Below are 17,696 nucleotides of genomic sequence, written 5' to 3'. Positions count from 1 at the left end.
GAATGTTTCTGGAGCCCACGGCCTTCAGAACAGGCCAGTCAGTTATAGAAATAAAGTGTTTAACACAAACTGGACATATTCATTCTGGAAGCAGTAATTCTGGTGTATTAGGTAATAAATGCACAAGTCAGTTAAAAGAGAAGGAATGAACCGATACTGATGTTTATAAAAACTATTTGTCTGATTGAGGCCGATGCTAATGGTTTGTTGTTGTCGTTGTTGTTGTTGTTGTTATTTATATTATGATGATTTCTTCAATTGCTGCAGTGTTATCAGGCAGACAGTCAGGAGTCCGACTCACAATGAGCATGAAGATATGTTGCTAAGAGTGGAATCAGTGATACTGAATACAAGTATTTATTATATCTGATTTAATGTTATTATCCCTGAAACAATAGATTATTAAGTTATTAGTCCAGATGTTTTGTTCTTGTGTGAGGGAGCTGCGTAACATCTGGTTTTCGTCTCTAACACAAACTAATAGCTTAAAGTAAGAGAAAAAAGGAAGTAGGAAGGAGGAAATAAGAGTGAAGTTTTGATGGGACAGATTTAACTGATGCATCATGATTAGTGCTCTCTATTTCTGTGTATTTGTCGTCTGCTGCTACACATTTAAATAACTTTGTTACGTCTGCATATGGGATTCTAAATACCAGCAGCATACGGTGCAGTTTATACATTTTAGCTTATTTATGTGAGTCGTCCAATAAATCTGAGCTGGGCCTCATTTTATCTCTAATTTGGGTAAAATGCCGCTTTAAAGTGGTGAAAACAGTCACAGCCAAAACAGTATTTATGAAAATTACACTGCAAATAATTTAGATGAATCTTTGTTTGTGGCTCATTTGTTCTTTCTGCATATTAGTTTACTCGCCGAGAGCAGAAAGTAACTCAGTGGCATCTTCCAATTTGCCGAGCAACAGCAGAGGCAATAAAAGCAGAAATATGAGAGAGCTGCCCGGACCTCTGCAGGGGGATCTCTGTTTCTGCCCGTCCTGGTGTTACATAACACTGATTATCCCGTGGCCTCGGCCATCAGAATGAAGCTTTATTTAGCTCATACTACGGCTTGTTTTTACATCACCTGTTTCCAGCTACATGACCCACATTACAGCATATTCTAGTTATTCTCATTAACATCTTACAGGAATATAAGATGAGTGTAACAACAGAGACATGTTGTGTTAATAGTGTTAATAATGTGCATCATATGACAAATATACATATTTTAATGTTTATTTTGTATGAATTTAGCCATTTCATTGCCTGGTCTGACCTCTCAATGTGCAAAAAGTTCCCTACTGATTATGCACAAAAACAGCTTAAACCTGCCATCATTTATTTAAGTCGGGGACACAAAATTACATACAGTCACCTTTTAAGTTGATTAACGTAGTTACAGAAACAACAGTCATACACAAGGAAAATATTTACTCTCTTTTGGCTCCGTTTTTGGTCTCCACCACCTCCTGAGGTCAGCTAGTTGCTAACTTTGTCTCTGGATGTGAGAGTATAGATAGTATATAGAAAGTATATGGATTATGGATGCTGTCAATATTTAAAAAAATTATAAATAAAAGCCACTAGGAGCAAAGCGGGAACACAAAATGTACATATAATTACCCATTAAGTTGATAAACTTAGTTACAGAACAACATTATTAGTAATTTCAAGTTGTTTTTCTGGCCACAGTCAAATATAAGCTAAATATTTACTGTCATTTAGCTCTATTTTTGGTCTCCACCACCTCTTGGCTCTTTAGCGACAAAATGCTCCACCCTTTTCCCCCTTTTTACTCCTCTCCACTAGGAGTAAGTCTGAACCACAAAATGCACAGACATCATCTTTTAAGATGACAGAACAACATTATCAGTCATTTAAAGTTGTGTTTCTGGCCACATTAGTAAAATATTTTTCTCTTTTGGCTCCATTTTTGATCTCGACCACCTCCTGAGGGAAATTATTAGAAATTTAAAGTTGTTTTTCTGGCCACAGGTGAATATAAGCAAAATATTTACTCTCTTTTATCTCTGTTTTGGTCTCCACCAACTCCTGAGGGGAATATCTGGCTCTTGAGTGACCATAATTGACATAATTAGGCACTAGGAGCAATTCGGGAACACACAATTTACATATCATCACCTTTGAGTTGATAAACTTAGTTTCAGATCAACATTATCAGCCATTTAAGGTTGTGTTTCTGACCAAAGGTGAATATAAGCTAATATTTAATCACTCTGTTTTTGGTCTCCACCACCTCCTGGCTCTTTAGCGACAAGATGCTCCACCATTTCGACCCAGCTAGTCGCAAACTTCTACCTTTTTACTTTGGGAATATGAAAGTATAGATTATAGATGCTGTTAGTATAAAAAAGATGTACAAAACCAGATCAATAAATATTAAAAGCTAACATGTTGGCTGGTTGCAGATTGCAGATATTTACAAAAATTCTACATTTTGAGGTTTTGAAGAAACAGTGCTGGACAACTTGTTGGAGTTTATTTTTTCAACTGTAAAAATAAATCCACGAAAGAAGTTTTTTAAGGGCTTTTAATGAAAAATTTCAATTTATATTGAGTGTTTCTTATACTTAAGAAAGTAAATACTGGTATTTACCTCAAAAACTAATGCTACGTGCATTCCAGAAGGTGATTTACTGACATATCGCTGCATCCCTAACATGAATTAATGGTTTAAAGCAGGCATGTCCAAACTATTCCACAAAGGGCCATGTGGCTGCAGGTTTTCATTTCAACCAAGCAAAAGCACACAGTTTGACCAATCAACTGTCTGAAGACTGAGATCAGTTGATTAACTGAGTCAAGTCTGGTGTGCTGCTGCTTGGTTGGAATGAAAACCTGCAGCCACACGGCCCTTTGTGGAATAGTTTGGACATGCCTGGTTTAAAGTAAGAATACCAAAAGACAAACGAGGGCAAAAACAGCCTTGGTTCAGCTCTGAAAGTATCTGATGTTTCTACCTGATATATCCTCACTGTTTACCTGTTCGGCGGAGCACTTGCCCCACACATGACCTGCCATCCTCTCCAACAAAAAAAGTGTGTTTCCTTGGCTTAAAATAACACTTTCTCCCCTCCCACTCTCCAGAAAAGCCCAGAGCCTGTGACCCGGGCCGCCGAGGTGTACGTGGAGGACAGCGAGCAGCACGACAGTGGCGCCGGGCCAGAGAGGTGACGCATATGTGAGTAGCTGAGTGCGTCAGGCTCTGGCTGACAGCACCACTACTCAGCAGTGTCCTGGATGGATGGAGGTGTGATGATGGAGGAAGTAGGGAGGAATAGAGAATGTGTGTGAGAGAGAGAGAGAAGAGCGACTCCTACACTGCTGAGAAAAGCTGTGTCGCAGCACTGAGTGGGTGGGCTTTCATTTGAAAAAAGGAAATAAAAATAAAAGCTAGTGGAAAAAAAGAGTCTGGAATAAAAAAGAGGAAAGAAAAAAGCTCCTCTCCTACCTTTAGTCTGACACACCACTGGGGTTACATCACAGAGCGGAGCAGCAGAAATAACCAAACGGAAATGGAAGTGTTACAGGGAGAGGAATCAGAAGCTGCTATGGCTCCTGGTCTGCCTCCAGGCGCTCAAATCAAGACCGAGCCTTTTGTTTCTGTACATTTTTAATCCCTGACAATCACACACAGAGGGACGGCAAGAAAGAAGTGATAGCAGACATCCACCTGTACCACCACCAGCCTTCTTATGCTCCCGATTCCCTATCACTAATACTTCTAATTTCACTGATTGTATCTTTGATTTCAGCCTCTTTTTCAGTACTTGTGCAGATATATTTGGAGAGCCTACCAACCCACAAACTGAGAAGTTAGACGACCCAAACTGGTTTTTGTGGGCAGCCTTGTTCAAAAAACATGCCATTCATGCCATGGGAGGAAAGCTAACATATCAGACGGACTGATGCATCATATGCAATACAATTTTCAACATCAGTCTATATTATGTTCATTATCATGTGCAATATATCTACATATATATTATTATATATATTACATCCTGCCATGTCATCTGCACTTTACTCATAGACACTTTATTTTTATTCTTATATATATATATATATATATATATATATATATATATATATATATATATATATATATTAACCACTGTTATTGTTACCTATTTTTTTCATTGTTTTTCTTATATTATCCTATATTGGGATTGTTTTTGCAATCTGAATTCCCTTTGAAATTCTGAAATGTTTCATTAAAGAAAATGTGAATTAGTGAGTTTCCATCAGCTGGTTCAGAGCGAATAAACAAAGCTGCAGTAACGTACTTTGGCCAGCAGGTGGCAGTGTAAAGTGTTGCTGTAGGCTAATCCGTCAGTAAACAGGAGAACAAAAGGAGAAAAAATGGAGAGAAGTCTTCAGGCATTTGATTCAACTGGACAACTTCTAATTGTTCTCTATGTCAGAGGAAACAACTATTAACGTATTCAGAAAAAGTGTTTCCATCTCCTATTTAGAGCCCCACATATTTTTCAAAAATACAAAACCACCTCAAGCAAGCATACATTTTTACAGTTTTATCAAATTTTGGTGTTTCCATCAAGCTTTTCTCATGCAAATCTTCAAAATGCACGATTTGTGTCACATGCAGGATCATTAGATAAACCGCTCCCGAGTTTGAGAACTACTTTTGCAAAGAAATGCTCAATTTTAAAGTGGGTTATTTTGGAAGAGAGGCTTAAAGAGACGGAGCGTTTTCAGAAAGAGGGTGAATGTAGCTATATTCAGACGAGATAAATAATGTGTTATTTGAGAAATGAAATGTTTCCCTATAGTGTATAGATTTGTTAAACACATTAGTTACGCCTCTTTCTAAAGCATGTTCTCTTGTAATGTGAAAAACATGTGGTTTAAACATAATCTAAGCAGCCAAAATGTGTGTTTATGTGAAAATAAACAAGTCACATTGTCAGAAATAAAGTGATGAATTGTACCTTTACAGGAACAATGGCTGGTCATTGGAGCAGCTCCCTCTAAGGTGCAGCTGTTTACCCTTGACATTGCCTCAGGAAAACATTAATGTCAAGTTTCTGACCCTCAAAAAAGTGACATAGTTAGTTGAGGTCTCACCATTCATCCCTTGGTGGAACATTAATGTAGATTGTACCTTAGGGGACTCCTCCTGTAGCCCTACTTCTGATGTTTCACTCCATAAAAAAGGTGGAAACCTTGAGGTCCAACCATTAAGTTGATAAATGAGATGTTCAAAAGCCAATGTCCAGGTTTAACAGCTGCACCTGAGAGGGAGCTGCCCAATGACGAGGCATTAGTCCCCTAAAGGTAAAAATTCACATGAATAATGACCGTTTTGATGGAAACATGTAGCTTGAGCAAAAAATGGTTCAAATCCCAGGACCGACAGGCTAAGGACTGAAGGGCCCTTGAGCAAGGCACCTAACCCCCCAGCTCCCCGGCGCAGTAATGTGCTGCCCACTGCTCCTTGCATGGTGTGTTCACGTGTGTGTAACAAACAAAGGATGGATTAAATGCAGAGGTTGAATTTCCCCATTGTGGGATTAATAAAGGATACATCTTAATCTTAAAAGTTTAGAAAAGCATGCAGTGCTGGACAGAAGAGCCTGCTTAAAATGGGAAAAAAAATGTCAGCAAACTACATAATGCTCCCATGTACATATATTTGATTTAATTGTCCCCAAATGAGCATCAAGTGAATATAAAATGAATTAATTCATTATCCTTAACTGCTTATCCGCACTCGGGTCTTGAGGGGGAGGGGAGGAGGGGTGGAGCTGATCCCAGCTGACACTGGGCGAGAGGCGGAGTGGGCTGACACACAGAGACAGGCAGTCACGCTCTCATTCACTCCTACGGGCAATTTAGAGTCACCAATTAAACCTAACTGCATGTTTTTGGAGTGTGGGAGGAAGCTGGAGAACCCGGTGAGAACATGCAAACTCTACACAGAAGAGCTGCAGAACCGAAGAATCGAACCAGCTATAAAAAAATATATATAAATTATAAAATGTATTTTTACATCTTCAAAATCTACGATGTCACATTATTTGAATATTTGTAATAAAAGTAATTGGGTTTTTTTTTAATGAAATTTGCACTCAATGTAGAAAAAATCCTGTAAAATAATACAGTAAATTTATGGAAAATTGCTTTTTTTTTTTAACAGTGTAGCTACCTACAGCTGAAACTATCTTTCAGTGAAAATTGCCATTCAAGAGGGAAAATAAGAAAGCTGGATTTGTTTGTTCCTGTCTGAAATGAAGGCTCTATTGCTAACATACTATGAATTTTCAACGGTAAAAATGTGCTGGTTATCACTGTAAACTGCATATGTTCTGTGCAAGACTGGAATGTTATATATATATATATATATATATATATATATATATATAGCACTCGTTTCATAAGTAAAGGAATAAGTAGACTGGAGGAAACGTTTGATATGTGGACCATCACACGCTGCAGAGGAAGGAGGATCTGCTGCCTCAGATAATCTACACATCTCAGTGTGCAGCATCACCTGCGGTTCCCTCTGACCTCTGGCCGTCTGCAGCGGGAGGAGGAGCGCGTGCGACTCCTGCTAAGGCTGCAGATGCCTCTCTCTGCACCGACGAAGAGTGTTTAATGAGAAGAGGTTGGGATCCTGATAAATCCACACGGGGAGGCTGAGGGGAGAGAGAGCTCCTGCTTCATTACGATGGAAGATATTTACTGCCTTTCAAATTACTGCCTGGCTGAATGACAGATCGAGCCATTACCATACAGCAGCTTAAAAAGGAATAAATGTGATCCTGGTTCCTGTTGCTCGGGGGTCTCTCTGTGCTGTGGGGATTTGTAAGCTCCACAACAAAATCTGAGCCGGAGAAGGAGAAGTTTGTACCACACCCTAATCTCGTTTTCGCCGGCTCCGCTGCGGATGAACTCATTCTTAGGAGATCATTCAAGGAAATATTCAAGGATATTTTACTTCAAAGCAACGACACTGAAACTCACTAATGCAAAACCGAACTGTGAGGACTGTCCTTGCTAATCTGTTAGCAGCTCTGCAAAGTGATGCATTAGTTTGGTGCTTACCTCTGCCTTTCAGACAGAAGATTTGATTTTCTGATGGTGAGAAAAACAAATATCTCAAATGGGCTGCTTCGTTATATCTGGGTATTTAGAAATCTGTTCTTTCAGTTTCTGTATTAAACTGGTGTGTAGTTCACAACACAGCCACCAGAGGGCAGTGTCTGCGGGGGAGAAACACAGTGATTTACAACACTATTAAAACTAAAATGCCTTTGCCCCTTTTTGGGTTTAATCCTGATGATACAACAAGATCTCCAACCTGAACGACAGAATAGGTTGTTAGTCAGCACCACCCATAGACCAATATGAGACAACATCTTAATACATACGGCAAGTACGGTTCACGTTGTAAAAAACAACAACTGCAGTTTTGTTGAATTTAGGCTACAAAACCACTGACCTAGGTTAAGTGCAAAAAAAATCTTCTCCGTGAAAGAAACCAGACTGAATACAAAACAAACCAAAAGTATCAATTTAACTCAATTCGGACATTCCAGACGGACTGGGGCTTTGCAAGCGACCAAAGATGAATTAACAACAAAAAGAAGCAAGTCTCTGTTCCGTGGAAGAGAAAAACTTGAATTCAGAAGATGTACGGTTGTATTTTTCTGTTTAATAACATACATAGGTAGAAGAATATTTCCTTTTTTGACAAGAGCTCCTGAAAAGTAGCAAACTTTTCAAATACAAATGCTGTCATACACTTTAATAAGAAGTCAGGTCGTCGCCCGAGCCTGAACTCACATGAAAGACATTAAACATAAAGGTTAAAATGTAAAGGTGACCTGACCTGTGTTAGAAATACAAAGCTGGTTTTGGGTAATAAAATGCAGACAGCGCTGTGTTGGGTGTCAGTGACGGCGCTGCAGGCTGCAGATTAGGACACGATGCCGTATTTAAAGTATAAAATCCTCTCTGCAGGTTCATGCAGAAGTTAAATTAACTTTCCGTGGACTCCCTGCAGGCTGCGTGACTAATACAAATCATTTCGTTGAGTGTCCATTTGGTGTTTTTCATTTTGAAGAGCAAAAAAAAATAAAAAATCCAAAATGAGTAATGTTCTGATGGAGTTTCACCAAATTGAGGGTCTGCTGTGTGTCAGCACCACAACAAACACTCGAAATAATAGAATGCAATCACTAGTTTATCTATTTATATAATGATTTAATGCTCGCTAGCCCTTTTATTTGCTCCACAGCCACAGAAGTGCACCTCAAACAAACAGGCAGCGTACAGTTGCTCCAAAATAGCCACCAGCACAAAAACACGACCGTAAAAAGGCTGTTTGATGTCGGATAGAAGGAAAAAGGCCAGCGGCAGACCAGACAAGTGTCATTTTTGTTTTCCTCTCCTCATTCCAATCAGAGTGCAAAGCTTTCAACCTGCACAGAGGAACAATGGGAGAGGAGAAGGAGCAGAAACAGAGAGAGAGAGAGAGAGAGAGAGAAAGAGAGGACGGAGAGAGGTGAAACTCTCTGTCCTCTCTCACAGCACTCTGTTATTCTTATCCAGAGGTAGCCCACAGCACTGCAATAATTCACTCCGCTTTCAGTGTCATTGTGACGATAGGAGAGGGAGAAAACCACACACACACACACACACACACACACACACACACCCCATCTCAATTGCAATGGAGACGAGTCTACAACTGCAAACAAGCCGGCCTGAATAATGAAATACACATTAAATATAAAATAGAGCCTGCAGAGCCACGGCAGACACCAACACTCACACATGCAGAGGAGAAAGTAGGCTACGCTACGTCTGTTAGCATTAACATGACAGCTACAGCCCATAATACAGTAGGGCTATATTTAGCATCAGAGTAGTGTAAAACGTATGCAAAGTGCTGCTGCTGCAGAGTAAACAACCAGACTGTCATGTTTTACACATATTGGTCAAGACTAAAGCAGAATAATGTGTTTAATTTAAAGTGTTGAGGAACAAACTGCTGTCACTTTTATATAACGAGACGTTTTATTCCAGAGATTCTTGTTATTTGAGTGCAAAGAATTAAATGAAGGGTGAAACAAAGATGTCACAAACTGCAGGATTTGGGTCAGTGTGTGTGTGTGTGTGTGTGTGTGTGTGTGTGTGTGTGTGCGTGTGTGTGTGTGAGAGAGAACAGCATTGCATTGTTTTTCACAGACTCAGCGTGAGGGTCTTGCATCAATTTTTCATGCACAGCCTTCAGCCGTGCACTTAACTCTGTTTGGGTGCTCTGTTCGTCTCATTGACTACGTTTACAGACACACTTCATATTATTTATTATTATTATCCAGAATATGATAATATTCAGACTTTTGATAGGGTCTCCCTGTCTTACAGTCAGCTCTGTGCACTGCACAAATACCACAACTCATGAAGGAGGTTTAAGGAATAAAAAAGGGTTGAACAAGTCCACCACTGGTAAAAACCTCCAAGAAATTCCTCCAAAAGAAGCAAACTGGCACAAAGAATGAAAAAATGAAGATGCATGCACAAAAGAAAATACATTATAAAAGATGTGCATATCAACAGGTTTTGGATATGCACAAATATCACAACTCATGAAGGGATAAAAAAGGGTCGAACAAGTGCCCCACTGGTGAAAAACATAAAAAAATATTAAAAAATCCTCCAAAAGAAGCAAAATGGCACAAAGAGCTCCAGTCATTCCACCTGTCCATATTCTGAGAGGATATGGACAGGTGGATATGGACATGTTGCATTAATTGGAGCATGCACGGCTCCATGTAAACAGCATATTACCACTGAATATTCCAAATAAGGCCCTTTTTTCTGAATCCAGCATTTTCAGATTAAGACATGTAATACAATATATTTTTTCATTTTTAGGAGTATTCTTCAGATATGGATACAGTACATTTCCCTATCTTACAGTCAGCTCTCTGCTCTGCTGTGGTTGTTGTGCAAAGATGCATTTAACATTATAAAAGATGTACATATCAACAGGTTTTTGGATATGCACAAATATCACAACTGACACCTTTTCATGAAGAAAAGAAAAAAAGAGGGTCAAACAAGTCCGCTACTGCTGAAAAACCTCCAAAAAATCTCTCCAAAAGAAGCAAAATGACACAAGGAGCTCCAGGCATTCCACCTGTCCATATTATGAGGATAAACAACATGTTGCATTAATCAGAGCATGCACGGCTGCATGTAAACAGGAGTATTAGTGGAATATTTATTTGTATTAGCCATGTGAACAGCTTAATCGGATTATTCTCTTTTTCAGAATAAAAACAAAGATATTTAGGAATATTTTGAGCATGCATTCACAAAATATATTCCTAATATATCTTTGCATAATGGTCTGGAGTCAATGTTCCTATAGTATAGTACTGAACTGGCAAGACGTGTTTGAAATGATAGTGTGAATGTTAGGCTGCAATTTATGATTCTTTTTTTTCTATCAAATCAGAAAAATGACTCACAGTTTTCTTAAAACCCAGAGGAGATGTCTTCAAATTTCTTGTTTTGTCAAACCAACACAGTCAAACCCGAATATATAGAAGTTATACTGACACGAAAGCAGCAAATCTTCACATTTTTGAAACTGGAAGCTGGTGAACATTTTGACATTTTTGTTTGAAAAGTGACTGAAGCGATTAATGGATTATCAAAACAGTTTGTGGATTAAGTTTCTGTCGCTCTATGGGAACGACAATCATTTAATTATCTTTTAAACACATATGGAGCCAAAATAAAGTCTGGTCTTATTCGGCGTTCCCTTTTAAAAAGATAATACGGTCAGAGATTAGCCGGAGGATAGAAATAACGGCTGCAACTGATGATTATATTCATAATCATTTAAATAACAAAAATGTTTGATAACAGATGAATAGTTTAGTATAAATAATGTGAAAAAAGCTCCTAAACCCAAAGGGTAAGTCTTGTCCCAAACTTTAAAGATATTCATTTTTTTATTATATAAAACAAATCAAAACAACAAATGCTGGACCCAGTGATAACTCATCCATGTAATCGATCACTTAAAGTGTATCTGATTAATTTTCCGTCAATCAGCTGATGGTTTCAGCTCCTGCAGGGGATGCACCTGTTACACTGTTTGTCTTAGTAAGTGTGGCACAATCAGCAGAACTGTCAGAGCACATAAACTCATCCGGAGGCCCCAGAAATCCTTCCAGCAAGTGTCAGCAGGAGTTAAACATGGCCGCCACAGACTGAAGGAGGCGGAGGAGGAGGAGGACAGGAGAGGAGGGGGACACCAGACAGTCAGACAGACAAGTCCAGACTCAGACAGACTGTAGGTTTGGATCCTGAGATGTCTGCCATCAAACGGAGACAGGCGGCGGGACGCATTTGGACACACAGCTGGCGTGGGCAGAGAACACGCCTTGCTGTTTGTGGTTGCAGCAATTGCAGCTTTTGTGGCGGCGTTTTTTTATCTTATGCAACATTGTGTTTTGCAGCGTTTATCATGCAGCGTAAAGAGACACAATATCCTCTCAGTACGCTCAGCTAGCAAGGGCACTTCCTGCTATTCAGAGGCACACAGCGTTGAGCAGCAATAATGAGTCCATCCACATCAAGAGGCACAATGAAAGCCCAGTTTTCCCCTGACTGGCAAAAACAACAGGATGCCTCTGCAGAAAGGGGGGCTGAGAAGTCCTGCATGCATGGCATCAAAAATTTAAATGGGCCACGACCGTGTTATTGCATATTTCTAACGGGCAAATGCACAATTCAGGATGTTTTGTTTCTGCAGGAATCGGGATCTGTATATATAGACTCATGGAAAAATGATTAGACCACCCTTTTTCTTCAATTTCTTGTTCATTTTAATGCCTGGTGCAACTAAAGGTACATTTGTTTGGACAAATATAATGATAACAACAAAAATATCTCGTAATAGTTTAATTTAAGAGCTGATATCTAGACATTTTCCATGGTTTTCTTAATAATAACCAAAATCATTATCAAGAAAACCATGGAAAATGTCTCGATATCAGCTCTTAAATTAAACTATTACGAGATATTTTTGTTGTTATCATTATATTTACCTATTTAGTTGTACCAGGCATTAAAATGAACAAGAGATTGAAGAAAAAGGGTGGTCTAATCATTTTTCCCATGACTGTATGTGTGATGTTAAAGATGGAGATTGGTTAAAGATGGAAGGGAGTGAAGTCGGAGGAACAAAGAGTTTGAAAAATGTAGAATGGCAAACTGTTAACACCTGTGATAATGAGAATAAACGCAGGATGAATGGGTGGAATGAGTGGGACTCGACTTTAAAAAGGGAGATGAGGGGGTGGAAGAAAAATAACCACTACAGAAGGAATGAAAAGAAAAGGAGGAACAGTAGGACGGATGTTAAAAAAAAGAGAAAAGCTGTGATGAAAATGTTAAGAGTGCATGGAGTGATGAAAGGAGATGAAGGAGGAGGAACAGAAGCGGCCGTGATGAATGGAGAAGACAAAGATGAAGAGGGAAATGACTCTGAGGTGGGAGAGGCTGAAAGGAGCGAGGAGGACAAGTTTGGTTATGAGATGATGTGGATAAGAAGGACTGGAGAGAGAAAGGAGGAGGACGAGAGAGAGAGAGAGGGGGGGGGGGGTGGAGCGGTGAAGACTCATTAGCCTACGTAAGGCTGGTACATTAAGCCTTCCCTCTGCTCCACTGTTTTATCTCTCTCTCTTCTCTCCTCCTTTTGTTCTCCCGAAATATCTGAGTGGGTGGGAGAGAGAGAGAGAGAGAGAGAGAGAGAGAGAGAGAGAGAGGGAGAGCAGCAGCGTGTGAGAGAACGAAGGAGAGAGTTACAGTAAGTGAAGTGATGACAGAGTGAGGGGGAGAGAGAAGGAACAAGAGCGACAGAGGAAGTGGATGATGAGTGAGCAGGCAGAGAGAGAGAGAGAGAGAGAGAGAGAGAGAGAGAGAGAGAGAGAGAGAGAGAGAGAGAGAGAGAGAGAGAGAGAGAGAGAGAGAGAGAGAGAGAGAGAGGGGAGAAAGTGTTCAATACAGAACCAACAAGACGGCTGAATTTATATCAGCAAACAGTTAAAAAAACAGAACAGCAACAAGAAACACTCACAGTATCAGATGTGAGATATATCTGCAGGGTTTCACTGTGATTTAGAGCCATTTCTGTCACTAACATCTGAAGACGAAGATAATTTGTATCTTATTTGATTTTTCCAAAATGGGTATAAAATGTGTTTACAGACACACTTCATACTCCACTATTGTTATTATACCGAATATGATAATATTCAGACTTTTGATAGGGTCAAGTAAACAGCATATTACCACTGAATATTCCCTATTTTCTTGATGCAGCATTTTCTGATTAAGACATGTAAGACATTATGTTATTCAGGTTTTAATAGTGCGTTTCCCTGTCTTACAGTCAGCTCTGTGCACTGCACAAATACCACAACTCATGAAGGAGGTTTAAGGAATAAAAAAGGGTCGAACAAGCTCGTTCTCTAAAGAAATACAGAAGCTTTACTACATGCATACTAGAGGTGTAAATCAGTGTATCGGCCCCACGATACGATTTTATCCCGATAATTGAGTCATGATAAAATATTATTGCGATTTTAAGCATTTAACTGCATTTTGTGTCCACAAAATTAAATTCAATCAAGAATTGTTTTGTCCAATAAGACAAAATTCTCAGTGTATTCATCTCACTTCAGTCTTTTTATTTCTCCACAATGAGAGTCAAACCCACAGACTGACCAACAGCAGCATTTTATCAAACTTTCACAAACAACGAGCTTCACTGCTCTCAATGTTTCTGAATGAAACAGAAAAAAAGAAGAACTTTGCAGCGTTATTTCGACAACTTCCTGACACAATATCCTGACGCATATGCTGCCTATAGATTGGAATATTTTGTGAATATCTTAAAGAGCAAATGATTCAGAATTCAGAAAATGATTAGCAGATCAATCAATAATTAAACTAATCTACACATTCCTGTTTTCCTGTGAGTTAAATAAAATCCTTATAACCTGGATAAGCTTTTGGATTTTTGCTTGTGTTTTTCGCCCGTTCTGATGATGACATTTTGTTCCCAATCTCAGCAATTAACTGAATTAGTACAATGTAATCATAATAGATGGAAATTATGGGGAAAAAACTACAAAATTAAGGTCCAAGTGGTAACAAACCAGAGATATCCTTTACAAAATGGTTATTTAAATTGCGAAAAAAGGTTTGAGATGAGAAAGAAAGAAAGGCTGAAAGAGTAACCAACTTTGAGAACTTTTGGAGAAAAAAAGGTGGACTATTGAGAGTTTCTGAGATTTTATCTCCACCAGAAAACCTACAAAACTCTTAACAAATGGAGCCAAAGTTCTCACATTAAAACAAAAGTAGGCATACAAAAAACATCTCTAAAATTCCAAAAATAATTTTTACAAACAAGGAATTTGTTTTGGTGTTTCAATGCATAGTCAAGAATAGAAAATCTATATTAAATACGTACGATTGGACGATTGAAGTGAAAGAGCTCTGCGGGAATGTGCTAAAGTTCACAGTATTAACAACAAAAAATCTTGCATTCAATGTGCAGTGAATGTGAACACTTTAATGTAACATTTCAATCTGATTAGAGAATAAATAAAGCAGATTACACTCAGTTTGCGGTGCTCTGAGCTACAGACACATTCGGCTCTAATGAGCTTTAATATCCTGGCCCAGAGAGAGGTGGATGGAGTGGGAGGAGAGAGATGGAGAGGTGAAACACAGAGATAACAGTGGAAACCAATCAGCAACAGCAGCAGATACTCGGCGTTATTAATAAAGTTGACAACAGATATTTCATGAAGAACACGGCGAATCCATATTAGCTCACACTTGATTTCTGTCTCTGTCAGACACCATCTCAGTCTTTATCTGTCTCTCCACGCTTACTTAAGGTGTGGCACAGACTCTCTGAGTGCTGAGAGCTCCGTACCTGCAGGTCAAGGTGACACCAGGAGCAGCAGTCACAACAGAGCGAGAGCAGCTCTGACACATGCTGCTGACACCCGGGAAAAACCAGACACTCCACGCTGCTCTGAAATCACATACTTGAACCTTTCACCTCTAAAAAAACACACATTGAGACGCCTACACAGAGCCAGAGCTGCTCAGACTTGCACCGTGAAACCAGCGAAACCCTGAGAAACAATTAACAGCTGATGAATAGTGGAGAGGAGAGGAAAAACAGCACCACTCCCCACATTCCCAGCTGAGATTCCCACATCTATATAATCCATCCATCCATCCATCCATCATTCCCTTCGTGCTCCCGCCCCGATTCATCCGGCTCACCTTTGTCAGTCGAGCGGCTCGTCTGCCCAGGCAATAAAAATCCTGCACCATAGTAAAAGGAGATCCTAAACAAAAGGAGGAGATCGTAGGGGCATGGAGAAGAGGGGGAAAACAGCGCGGGGTGAGAAGAAGAAGAAAAAAAGAAGAGGACAAAAGATAGAGGGAGGGAATAGAAAGGGAAAAGAGAGAGAGAGAGGTAAAGAATGACCCAGACAGGCAGAGAGCTCTCCACAATGTGAGCAGCGAGGGAGGGCGAGCGAGCGAGCAAGCGCCAGGTGTCAGCACGCATACACTCACACACACACACACCACACACAGGCAGACCGGCAACTCTCTCTCTCTACTCCTCCTCCTCCTCCTCCTCTACCACCTCCTCCTCTCTCTCACTCTCTCTCTCTGGCAGTAATAACTCTCCCTCATCCTCCTTCTCTCTCTTCTTTCAGCCAGGGCAGCATTCCTTAACTCTTTCAGAGCCAGAGATCTCCATCACTGATTGCTCTTTCTTACACTCAAATCCTAATTTGAACAACAAGTTCTCCGACCTAAACGGCACAAGAGATCGTGTGTCAGTATCACAAATTACGACACATATGTACGTTTCACAGATCGCGGTACAGTTGCGCGTTCTAACAATAGCACACATGTCGCACACTCGCAGTTGTAAAAAAGGCTGCAGTTTCTGTGGATTTATGTTATAAAACTACTGAGCTAGGTTAAGGGCAAAAATCGTCCTGTTTAGGTGTATAAAAGACAGTTTAAATAGTAAGTCAATGTACGTAAATGCCAGGAGTGAAGTAGTTACAACGGTCACGTTACTAGAGCAAGTTACGTAAAAAATGTAATTCATGAAACTTATGTTAAAAATCATTTACTTTTGTTTTCACATGGGACATGAACTCCACTCTCCTGGGTGAAAGTCCAACGCCCCAATCTTCAACCAAATGCACAAATCTGCCTTTTTTAACTTCGCTTGGCTGTCAATCACTAGTACATCAGCAAGATGGTAGCGGACGCATTACAGCAGATGGTGAAATATGTAAACATAGCTTGTTTTTCGCTGCCTGTAGACATGACCTATTGATGCTTTTGAGGGGAGAACAGGCTGAATTTGAAAGAGAGACATTTCCAAATTACAGGAGAGGAACCTGCTTTAACTGGATTTTTTACAGCCACTTCAGGGCAACAGAAACAAGCAACTGTACGTGTGTGAAAACGCCTCCAACCTCCAGCTATGAAGGAACTTTCATCCTGCATTCTGTCTACTGGCCAGCAGGGGGCGACTCTACTGGCTGTAACAAGAAGTCAGATAATGTGTCCAACAATATCTATAATAATATATATAACAATAATATCTATAATATAGTTGGGGAAAAAATATTTCCTGACCATAATCTTGACACTGATCTAGGTTTAGGGCAAAAAAAAATGTCTCGTTAATTTAAACAGTAAATAAATAAATATCGGAAGCAATGTTACAAGAAAGTTAAGAAAGTTTAAGAAAATGATCTGACTTCTCTCTTGTTTTATTACCACAGTAAAAACTTTCCCGACAACTATACTGGCAATTTAAAGTTTCATGATTATACTTTAATATTATTGAGTAATGTCACTTACACCTCCAGTGTTCTATCTAACTAAATGCTCAACTTTTCCCCCACCAAAACTAGTCAAATATACTAAAAGACATCACAAATTTGTGATTGGGACAAATGTATCTTGTTTCATGCTGTGTTGACCATTACAGGCCCAGAATTTATAGGAACATTATTGCAATTTTAATCTCAATATATATCACATTGATCAATATTTTTTCAGCCTAAACTTTTCCATAACTTGTACTACAAGAGAGTAGTGAAGGGCAGCAGTCTCTTCACTTTATCCTATTTTATTCCTACAGAAGAGCCTGTTTAAAGTCGTCATGCCTCCTATATGGATATGGAATGAATCGATAGGCGATCTTCAGAGCTCCAGTATCACAGAGAAATATTACACTAGGAGGCTCGAAGCTCATCGGGGAGTTAAAGCTGAAAACATGAGTGTCTCTGTGGAGACTCATGGATGTTTCGTGTGTAGGGATGCAGAGCTATTGAAGTCTGCAGAGACGCTCGCATACACACCTCCAAAATCACAATTACATGTCGAGTGTATCTGCTGTCCTGTGCGTCAAATAAGGAATCTGTCCCGGAGGATTTAGGCTGGAAACAGAATAATGGAGCTGTACCTGTAAAACACCAGGTCCTAAATACATTATGCCGTGCAATTTCAGGTCAAAATATACAAAAAATACTAATTAATTCTTAAAATTTGAGTTCTGGGGA

General features: G+C 39.5%; 1 protein-coding gene across 4 annotated transcripts in view; it reads right to left on the bottom strand.

The window, feature by feature from the left end:
* The window catches only part of tanc2b (tetratricopeptide repeat, ankyrin repeat and coiled-coil containing 2b), a 218,633-nt gene that overhangs the window by 126,863 nt on the left and 74,074 nt on the right, over positions 1-17,696 (bottom strand). For 3 of the 4 annotated variants that reach the window (XM_059325072.1, XM_059325073.1, XM_059325074.1), the window contains exon 1: positions 15,379-15,705. The exons of the other annotated variant lie outside the window; for it this stretch is intronic. In XM_059325072.1, the coding sequence (XP_059181055.1) occupies positions 15,379-15,667 (289 nt within the window). In that variant the 5' untranslated portion in view covers positions 15,668-15,705. Of the gene's footprint in view, positions 1-15,378; positions 15,706-17,696 lie in introns of those variants that run through there. 4 annotated transcript variants of the gene reach the window in all.

This window comes from Centropristis striata, chromosome 21 (genome assembly GCF_030273125.1).
Source record: "Centropristis striata isolate RG_2023a ecotype Rhode Island chromosome 21, C.striata_1.0, whole genome shotgun sequence".
In the NCBI taxonomy this organism is placed as follows: domain Eukaryota; kingdom Metazoa; phylum Chordata; class Actinopteri; order Perciformes; family Serranidae; genus Centropristis; species Centropristis striata.
This window is presented reverse-complemented; position numbering and strand designations above follow the sequence as displayed.